Source organism: Argopecten irradians, unplaced genomic scaffold (assembly GCF_041381155.1).
Source record: "Argopecten irradians isolate NY unplaced genomic scaffold, Ai_NY scaffold_0222, whole genome shotgun sequence".
NCBI lineage: Eukaryota > Metazoa > Mollusca > Bivalvia > Pectinida > Pectinidae > Argopecten > Argopecten irradians.
In genome coordinates this window covers 55,887-67,626 of record NW_027187689.1, presented here as the reverse complement: position 1 = coordinate 67,626, position 11,740 = coordinate 55,887, and the positions used below count along the sequence as shown (strand labels likewise).

The 11,740-nt window shown below is 33.7% G+C and overlaps 1 protein-coding gene across 1 annotated transcript; it reads right to left on the bottom strand.

Annotated features, from left to right (window-relative positions):
- On the bottom strand, positions 1–8,960 carry LOC138312143 (sulfotransferase 1C3-like; the record flags this gene model as incomplete). The annotated part of the gene is given in 7 exon segments (XM_069253168.1): positions 1–260; positions 1,781–1,966; positions 2,488–2,500; positions 3,433–3,542; positions 4,025–4,336; positions 8,254–8,438; positions 8,620–8,960. Coding segments are annotated over 6 exon segments (909 nt in total). The 5' UTR covers positions 8,426–8,438; positions 8,620–8,960.
- Positions 8,961–11,740: the final 2,780 nt, after the last annotated feature.

The following is an 11,740-nucleotide window of genomic DNA, read 5'->3' as shown; positions in this document are numbered from 1 at the left end:
CTTGATATATATATTTGGAATAGTAATAGCTCACGACCAAAACAAATGACAACGATGTGAATAAACAAATATATCTCCCGTTTATCTGGCTACATATGTCACTCTCTTGGTAGACGGAAGCATCAATATCTGTGTTTGGCCCATTTAATCATAACTGAAACTGATTTCGCCAGTCATGTCCATCATCTTCTCCTTGTAGACTCTGTCAAACTTTTCATTCTGTGCAACTGTCAGCATGGTCTTCCATTCACCAACGATTCCTACATACAGCAAACCAAAAGAACTTTTTTATCTATTAATTTTCCCAATACGATGGAAAATATTTTGAAATCAGTCACACTATGGCATGATATAACACTGATATACCACTTGTATTTATAACACATATTAAACGTAATAACGCGTGTTTTACAACTTCAGTTGTGCGTAGTTTGTTTTAAAGATATTCCTCCACCGACAGAGCATAAACGATACTCCTCGTTTAAACAAAAACTTATTTTTAATCGTGTATATATGTGTCAAATTTACATCTACTCAAAAATACATGTAAAATAATTAATTTTGCTTTTGTTGCATGAGCAATCAATATTTCATTCCATATATGGCATAGTGCCATGGATTTTTTTTCGGGACGCAATTAATAATTTTTGATATATGTATTTTGAAGTAAACTAAGAAGCTCAAACTTTTCAATTATAGTAATGGTGTAAAGTAAATAATTTTCATAATTATTTTGTCTAGTCTGTTATAACAATACTTAAAATGTTTTTACTGGGTTTTCTATTATGCGCCCCATCAAACTAACATTGTTTCCACATATATTGCTTTAAAGGGATACTTCAGTCTAAGGGCGCATTCCAATTCACAAATATATCGCTTCTAACACAAGTTAGAGTAGTTATTATTACAGTGCATGATATGCCAGAAAATCCAATTGTGGTTAAATGAGTGTGAAATGTTCTAACTCGCTCGCTTTCCGCCATTAGACAATGTGATCGGACGTCTCATAGTCCTTGTCCGTGCCAATGGAGTAATTATAAAGTAACTTTTGTGTAGAACTACTAAATCGCTGTTACAGTAGTGTGTTTATCTTATTAGGTGCATGTTCTTGTCTGGAAAACAATGCCATCTATTTCTCGGTGGTCATGTATTGCATATATTTAATGTAGGTGATATCGGTTAGGGTTTGGGTACAACGTACGTATTGTACCTGTTTAACCGTATTGCTATATGGTTTGTTATTCCAGCGGTATCAATTAAATACTCAACAATGTCATATTTTTTGTTTAATGTTTCATAAAGAGAGTAGAACAATACATTTATGCCTTACTTTGTTCTGTTGTTAAGTGATAAATTTAGCCTCTCTGATTTTTCCCTTTAACTAATCATATAAGCTAATAAAGTAGAATCTGTGATAGGGTGACATACAAAAGATTGCGAATCGAAAGAGATAATTAAAAACAGCTATTGACGTAAAAAAAAAACATTTTAAATGATGAAATACTGAAGAAAATTTTCATATTAATGAGTGCTAATACAAAAAAAACGAATGTATTCAATTGTTGTTTTTTAGTGAGACACACATTGTAATTACCTACATAGTATAGTTTAACACTTCTCATAAACTGACCTTTCTCTACTATCCCTCATATATCAAGTTGGTAGGAATTGTTTTATATATCTATATAATAAAACATTTCCGTCATTATACAAGCTTAATCAACTTATCAATATTACAACGTAGGATACAATTACATGAATATCAATACTGATTCATCACCTTTCTTGTATATTGGCATTCTCCCGTTGTCTCCAAGATGTTTCCACAACTCACTTTCACCAGCACTAGTAGCATGCTCTTTCTTCAAGTTGTCAAATGACGCAGTTTCCTCGACCTTTTTCAAAAATTCTTCGTCACGGTCCACTTTAAGAAAAGATGCAATCCGCAGGATATTTTTAACAGATCCTAAAAATTCAAGAAACAATTATTTACTACAAGATCATGTAATTTTATTAAAATATGGATTGTTTACAACGCACGAGATATCAAAGCTTTTTTTGCATTTGAAACTTTATTATGTAGATCTGTCTCGTTCTTGGATAATGCGTTGACATTTGACGAAGCTTGTTTGTTTGTTTGATTCATTAACGTCCTGTTAACAGCCAGGGCCATGTAAAGACGGCCTTCATTGTATGCGGTGTGTAGCGTGTATGAAGTGAGTGGTGCATGTTTTGGGGGACTGCGGTATATTCGTGTTGTGACTATTTGCATAGTGGACCTCTTGCCCTTTTTATAATGCTATAAATCCAAATATTTAAACATTAAACATGTCTTTAATCAATATGTGAAGACATATTCTTATGTCATATTGAAACAACCCGATAATTGATTATACCAATTATGAATATTTAGTATGAATCACTAAGCTTTTAAAGATGTAGAAATGTAACAAACAAGTAACATGAAAACACAAATAAATCTTTCACTTTCGTTTGCTAACTGTTATTAGGAGAGCCATTAATAGTTGGCAAATTTCACAAAAGTTTGTAAACAAAGTTTCACAACCCGATGAAGTTAAGAAATAGTGACATCAAGGCTTAAAAATAAAATACGTTTAAACGAACGATTCCATTGATGCCAATCAGAAAGTCGGATTTAGCATGAAAACAAATAAAAATAAATCATTATCAATTGCTAACCCTGAAAGCAATGTTGTAATGTACATGTAGTATATCGTATTCCATATGTCTGTCAAACACATGTAGTATGTCGCATTCCATATGTCTGTCAACCACATGTAGTATATCGTATTCCATATGTCTGTCAAACACATGTAGTATGTCGCATTCCATATGTCTGTCAAACACATGTAGTATGTCGCATTCCATATGGCTGTCAACACCATGTAGTATATCGTATTCCATATGTCTATCAAACACATGTAGTATGTCGCATTCCATATGTCTGTCAAACACATGTAGTATGTCGCATTCCATATGTCTGTCAACACCATGTAGTATATCGTATTCCATATGTCTGTCAACCACATGTAGTATATCGTATTCCATATGTCTGTCAAACACATGTAGTATATCGTATTCCATATGTCTGTCAACACCATGTAGTATATCGTATTCCATATGTCTATCAACCACATGTAGTATATCGTATTCCATATGTCTGTCAACCACATGTAGTATATCGTATTCCATATGTCTGTCAACCACATGTAGTATATCGTATTCCATATGTCTGTCAACCACATGTAGTATATCGTACTCCATATGTCTGTCAACCACATGTAGTATATCGTATTCCATATGTCTGTCAACACCATGTAGTATATCGTATTCCATATGTCTGTCAACCACATGTAGTATATCGTATTCCATATGTCTGTCAAACACGTGATTTTAAAGCCTTCTCTTTACCTTCTTTAGATCTTCGAATCTGAGAAACAATATGTTTAGATCTGGATTAGCTGCCATAGCTGAGTTCCACTCTTTTGTGTGTGTAAACCACGACCCGCCAGATCCTATAACTGTGCAACAGAAAAATATCATGATTTGTTCATTTGTAACAAAATCAAACTTTGAATTTATTTATTTAACATGTTAGACAGTTGCACTTAATTATGTTATTATATGTTTTATTTAGCATAGCAATGTGTGCTAATACAAGAACAAAACGCATTTGGAATGCATGCTATGAAAGGATACTCATATCGGAATTTAACCTCTATTACATATGTTGAGATATACAGACTTCGTTCGAGGACTTAGACACAAATTACATGTGAGTTCGAGGTCGTTTCAAAAATAATGTGCTCAGTTTCCTTTAATAAAACACTATTTAGCATTTATTATCTCTGCGATAGCGATACAACGACTTGACAAGAGACGCATAAAAGCGGCATCATAAAACAATTATCATATATATCTACACTTCGGAGATGACCCATAATTTAGCAGAAGTTCGGGTCCATGTTCGCGCACTTAGACTACCGAAAAATCTACACTATACATTCTTCCGATAAGAAGGCATTAAGGTATCCCTCCATGTTTCCTCTGTAACAGGTGTTCTCCACTTTAGACAGGAAGGTGAAGTATGAACAGGCCGCGTCTTTTGGATTTCGCAGAACGTAGATGATCTTCAGTTGTCCTTCCATGGCCCCCTTGGGGATAAATGGATAGGGCAGATGTGTGTGGAACATTCTTGGAGACCCCATCCTGTCGATGATACTGATATCTTGAAATTCCATCATTTCTGGTGTTCCTGAGTATTGGAGTGTGCCTGTCTGTATCATCCTGGCCATATTGAATACCCAGTGTGTCCCTGGAATATCGCACAATAATATGGGTGATTTAGGTATCAACCACTGTTTGAACTAAACATATTTTGAATTTCTCAGGTGTACCTAAACATAACTAAGTTGATAAAAAAAGTGTATATACCTTGGGCCTAACGTTAGGTATTACTGTTGGCTCATTAATGGTTGTGTTGCTTGTAAATTTGGTAAAATATACTAAACATTTTACATTTCAGTTTAACAAGTTTACATGGTCCCAGTAGTATCCAGCATACTTATCTCATATTTATATCATTTCATTAAGGCGTAATATATATATATATATAACATCTAAAGTTTATTAAGCGTGTGAATTAAGTGTTTATATACATTTAAACTAGATCAGGAATGCACGACTAAATAATCCATGGTTCAAGCAAAAACGAAAACCTGTTTAATCTACCAATTTACATGCATTATGTGTAAATAATTATGTGTAATAATGATGAACTTTCATTACCATCATGCAATTAAAAAGATTTTGTCGGATATATGTAAAAAATTAACAAGAAACTTAAGTAGGGTATTCATTACGTATAAGACTGGGTATGAAAACCAATCGTTGTCATCTTACACCCCGGTAATTTTACCAATCAAAAAAAGATCAAATTACCTAAATGGCTGTCAGTGTTGCCTGTCGAATGTAATTTCTTAGAATAAAAAGCACGATAACAGTGGTTTGGTTTAATAAACTTGCTGCTAGGCATTTCTAAATTACGAAATGCTATTTTACGGTATGGGTGTTTTAACAATTAAATTAACACGTAAACATGTTGTCAATTCATTCAAAGCGACCGATATTTAATAAGATAACTTTGAATGCAAGGTCATTTGTATATAGACAGTCTTGCTTTATGATTTTGCATTCAAGATTATTTTATCAATTAATTTGGTACGAATCTCGGTCGCTTTGGATGGATATAAAAAGTACGTGCTAATCTGTTTCTTAATAACAACTACATCGTAAACAGTAACTCATACTTAAAGATTTCAAATTATTCTTTACCATAGCTGCATCTATTAACCTGGTGCCCACTATAGAATGTTGTATGTCGGTCAATTAAAAGAAGGAGTTTTGGCGAGGGTCACCTCGCCATTGTGATCGTGGTTGCAAAATTATCTTACAGTCAATTTCCTCAATATGATTGGCTTAGAAATTGCTCGCAGATACTAGCGCTCCTAGCGGCAGTGTATTCAACAACTTTGTTTTTACCGGGAATTTTAAATAGCAAATTTTGAATATGAAAGTTACTGAAATAAGCGTATCTGTAACGTTGAAATAGGAATAGTATATTACGGCTTTCATATCCTTACTATATACATTATCCAAAAGATCTTCTGTTTGAAAATTTTCACCTGAATTGTTTACAAAGTATCTAGACTTTTCGTTCCCAAAATGGTGTTTACAATGAATGAAGACGTTTCGTCCCAAAAATGCTTCGCTCCGAAGCTGGTTCCCCCCAGACGTTTACTCCCTATTAGTGACAGTTATCCCGCAACGGAAAAAATGAAATCAATATTTCACCTCGAACATCAAAATTGATACCATAATGAATTTTGTAATTTGAATCAAATTTGTCTCGGAGCAAATACATTTCATGGCGAAATGGAGATGCATTTATCACGGCTGTGTTATGGCACATGGCCTTCATCCGGAACTACAATGGAAGAAAGGCAACTCTAACAAAATTTTGGACAAACTTGGTCTACTGATAAAATAGCACGTGACAGACGGTGAACATTTTGTTAATGTCCAAGGTGGCGTAATCTTAAAACTAACGGCAGTTAATAAGGTATGAATATTTACCACATCCATAATTATCGATAATTTTATAAGCACATGTATAAATATCAGATTATATCCATATACTAAAGTACGTTCAGAGATTACCACTAAACCATACTTTTAAAACATTTTAATTATTTTCACCACAGGAGCTTGACGTTCTGATCATATACATACAGCATATCCATTAAACTAGGTAATACGAAGTAAATTTTTGGCCGAATGACATAAATCATATATGGAATGTTCATATAACTCGAAGTGATATTTTTTAGACTACTAGATCGACGAAATTGCCGATTTCTTTTTCATAATTCTTCCGTAAAACGGCACTTAAAAAGCTGTTTCAATCTGTAACAAATGTAGAGAAATTAATTGCTAATTGTTTAGCAATTATCCTGAGTTATATTTTACCAACAAACATCAGAGATTAGCAATTAAAACTTACATAAACATATTCCCGACTCTCACTTGCATTGTGTGATCACTCGAGCGGAACTAATCTCTACCACCTGGCACAGTCTTACAAATGCAATCGCACAAAAGCCCACATGATCACTGTTTTTAGTGCGATTACATCTTAGGGTGTGAACAATGTAAGTTTTTTTTTAACTTTTTACTCAACAAAATAGACTTTACTCTTTTCATGATCAGCACCATCATTTTCTGTATAACTTATTAATTTACCACTGTACCCATGCATACGTGTGTATATTTATACTTCTTTGTGCACATTATATAACAACTGCTACACATGTATATTACAATCAATTTATGAAGGACAAAACTCTTACATGTAAGAACAGGAGGACTGAAGAGCAGCGGGAATTAAACTTCAATAATATTTCATCTATGCTGGTATTGGTATTTATGATTAAAATGTTTAATTATATGATATTAGCCTTTTCAGTAATTACTCTGTTAACACATTTATTGTTTCCTTATGTTTTACAGAATATCAGCATGCATGTATCATTTCAACTGGAAACAGTCTAGGAGAAGAATTGTGTGAACAAAAAGAAGTAATTTTCAACTGTGGAAGCTTAATATTGTAATCATTTTCAATCCGAAAAAAATTACTATCATCATCTTCAAATTCCTTATTGTGAATTTAACTGTAATATGATTTAAGCATATACCTGATATTTGTTTATATTCTATGACATGTACATGCTTGAAATGAAATGAAATGAATAAATAAAAGGTTTTTTAAATTTAAAACACAATATGACATTAGCTGTTTATATTTTTTGTCAAAAAAATATTAAGCTTATCGTTCATAGCACACTAATCATCACCTTCGAGACAATTTAATGAAAATCAATTAACATCAAATTAACAAGGAAAATGCTGAATGTGTTATAAAATTATTTGACATATAACATCATAGGAAATATTAGAATGGGCTTCCAAGATTTTAGTATGTCTCTCTTATTTTACACATTGGTGTCCAAGGAATCCTCAAAAGTCCAAACTGGAAGGAACACCAGCCAAATTTATTTCTTATTGTACAAAACTACAGTAGTATTGACCTTAGAAATATATTCCTCCTATCATCAAGACCGAGCCATTTAGTACTTTCAGTACTTTGATTTCCTCTGCGTTCCCATCTTTCTTTGGAATGTTTTAAAAACGTAAGTAAACTTCTCATGAAGTCAACATATCAACACTTCAATTGTCAAATTCAGCATCGCCACTGTCTGCCATTGTGCGTTTGGATCACCAGGTCTTTGATTAATGTTGATGAAAAAGGCTTCGGTATCTACTCTATATCTATTTACAGTGGCATTTATCCATTTGATTTTACTACAAATTGAAAAAAAAGAAGAAGAAGGAAGAAAAAAAGGAGAAGAAGAAATAAGAGAAGAAGAAGAAGAAAAGACGAAGAAAGAAAAGGCCTGAATCATATCTCATATTTCTAGTCAAGTACCTCGACAAGAGTGTGTGTCTTCTTCGTTACCTGATATGTGTGGCCAATTAAATATACATGTACCACAAAACGTGTCATTGAAAGTCTTAGTAAAATACATCATTTGATAACCCCACAAACAGGAGACGTAGATGACACACTGTAAATCTTTTCACAATTTAAACCAAGAATAATTCTGCAATACATACCTGACCTTGGAAATGTACAGAGGAGAACATCATCAGGCCTGGTCTGAAATGAAGCTATCTTGTCCAGCTGATCCTTAACATTACCCCGGGTATCTCTATCAAACGTCCGACCCATACAACGCTTGAATATGATGGTGTTTCCCTGGCCATCTGTATTCTCTACCAACTCCATTTATATACGCCTCCTACGATTGTGGAATGTGATTTTGATATTATATAGTTAGTATACACTGGACAATGTATAAAAACTACAGATTTTGCTGAACATATACTAGAGTATTTTTGTTAGCTCTTGTATATCAGATTCTACATATAACTTCGATTGCCAGTTATCCATAAAATATATGAAATATTCTACATACTTACAGTGTTTGGTCTACTCTCTGCAATATGGTTCAAAAGAAACACTTTTCCAGTCACAGCGCAAATGTTGCGGTGTTGATCACGAGTGGCTTTATACATGTACACGTCATGGTCACACATCACATACTTTGGTAGGATAACCTTACATAAGCTAACGACTTCCCTATGCCACCTAAATTGATTATATATGCACCTGAGTATGAAATATAATATTGTAAGTCTCTACTTTACATACCACATTCTTTTGAACAATTTGATATTGGTCTCCAAACCGCAATCCGTCATGATTAAAGTTAATCTGTATCTGGTCCATTTAGAGTCGGGAGGGTATACATGAAGATAAAGCAACGCATAGACACCATGCCTACACATAAATAATCAGGTATAATCAAATCTCGATAATGAAGATAGCACACGCACGGTGAGGGTCATGGAATGAGCAAGTCCATTTGTGATATTTTCAAGAATATCAATAACTGTTCGATCTAGTCCAGTTGAACTAAGGAATTCGGCTACTCGTATATTTGGACAATATAATTGCGAAAATCCATGCTTCAGAAGGAGCATCGCAGTATAGCAGCTGGTACATATGGCCAAAATATATTGGGCAGAATTTAAGTTTATAACTGCATATCAATTACCTTCGCTTTCCCGGAAGCGCAAACGACGGCTGAATGTAATAATTACATGTACCACAAATAATATTGACGGTTTAATATGTATTTCAATGAATAACAATGCATATATTCAGACAGTAATAGAATAATTTCAAGACAGATAACACATATTTAAACTTTAAAATGAACAAGGCTTTTCTCATACATTCACGTCCTGGTTATCCGATAATGGCAAATATAAGATTCCTGATGTTGAATAACTTCCAATGTGCACAATAATTCATATCGTATCGAATGATATTCAGTGTACATACCATGTTAATTGCATAAAGTAAAATATGTGAAACATAAAGCTAAACCTTTTCATTTGATTTTGACACAAAATCATGAATGCTTTCACGTACCTATGTCTGGCAGATGTCATTTTTAAGTTGTATGGTCTATCACTTTCGCTTTTTTTGTCATAGTGGAAACTGTTTAAGTGTTATGGATGTACTCCTCTGAGAAGTCAAAATTTTCTTGTATTAAACATGTTTTCTCATATAGATTTTTGGAAACAGGAGTTCATACCATGAAAGAAAATGGAAGAAAAATCCTATGTCCGTGCGCTCGTTTTGAGCTATTGTCACTCAAAGACACCAAAATGACAAAATAGTGGATTTTATTGGAATTTAGCCGTTTTGACCACATACACTAGAATTTAAAGCCATAATTCCCTAATGAGGTGTTTGATATGTATGGATGTTTGTAGAATTTATTTTCAAGTAGTCTTCATTAAAAATATACCAGATATGATTAATAAGAGTAATATTTTTTCTCAAAATAACAACATATGCTACCCCTACCCCTTAATTTTGAGCTCCAAAACGCACCATTTTCAGCCATTTTTGTCAAATTTAACCCTTTATAGAAAAAGTTCTGGTATTAAACTTTTGTCAATAGTTTGCATATCAATAGGGAAAGGGTTGTCCATTCTAAATCAGGCAAAAAAATGGGGGGTCCGTGTGCTTACGTTTTTGCCCCATTTAAATATTTGTTATCTTTCAATATTTTTGACTAAAAAATCAAAGTGCTCAACTTACCATTAAATGTAGAAATAAAGTGACAAAAGTGTATCATTTCACACATTAATGTTCAATATTTTAAATAACTTGAACCCAGTGAAGATTTACAGCAAAAATTAACTCGATACCGCTGAAAATGCTGACACGGTGATGATTTAAGTAAAAACAATTTAAGTAAAAAATGGGAAAACGGTGGCTCTACTCAAAGCCAAAAAATACACAATTTCAAAATGGCCACCAAATGGGCCATTTCTTAAAATCTCTGTGTAAAAAAATCTACTAAAAATAGAAATGTAATTTTTTGACAAAATTTGCTACAGACCACATGCTACAGATATTGATAAATCGTATTTGAAAATCTCATAACGTTTTTGATCTATGTCGAAAATGTCAGCGGGACTGAAACTACAGAAGAATACATCCGTATACACATTTTTCTCCGTTTGTCCGAGGTTTAAACTTTCTAGTTTTACCACTTTTTATAAAGTTGCAGCACTGGAAACATTTTAATTATAAAAGTAAAACACATGTGGACACGTGAAAAATAGACTCGAAAGATGCCGAGTCATTCCGAACTCTTCCTATCACCGTCGCGACAATATCGAAGTGACACGAGAGTTGTGAAACCAAGAGAAAATGTCAACAATTTTTCGTAAACAAACCGTGTGGTCGACCTCAGGAGACTGGATCTACAATATTATTAATGCTCGCACATTACAGTATTTGATAAACACAATAGGCTGTCTTGAACGACTGGCAACTCTCTGGTCGACAGAATTATTACTCGGGCAGTCGAGCGCTCAGAGTATGTTTAAAATAGATTTTATACGGAAGTTGAAGGTCGTTTTCAGAAGCCTCGTTTTTAGGATTGTAGGAATGAGGCTGGCCGTTTTCATTTGTTCGTAACAACCGGTTCAGCCGTTTGTTAAAGTTATTATTTCAAGTATAAATCATCACTGACCTATATGATTTTTTACAAGCTTATGAGGGCTTTATCAAGGCTCGTTTGAAACAATATAAAATCACCATATATGTCTTTAATTCACAAAAGAGCAACTAGAGGTACAACCAGTCAAACCGTATAAACGAAAACGGCCTAACTCTCGGAGTGAAGCATTCGACTGACAGAGAGTTTGACATTACTATAAATAACCTCATTCATACTCGAGCGTTGCCAGTCGAAGGCAGCCACAGAGAGGTTGACATTTCTATAAATAACCTCATTCATACTCGAGAGTTGCTAGTCGAAGGCAGCCACAGAGAGGTTGACATTTCTATAAATAACCTCATTCATACTCGAGAGTTGCCAGTCGAAGGCAGACACAGAGAGGTTGACATTTCTATAAATAACCTCGCACAGTTATTACAGACAAAATTATCACACACAAAAAATTCCTTAATTAAAATACATACATATTTGCAAATATCCTTGCTTTCTAAACA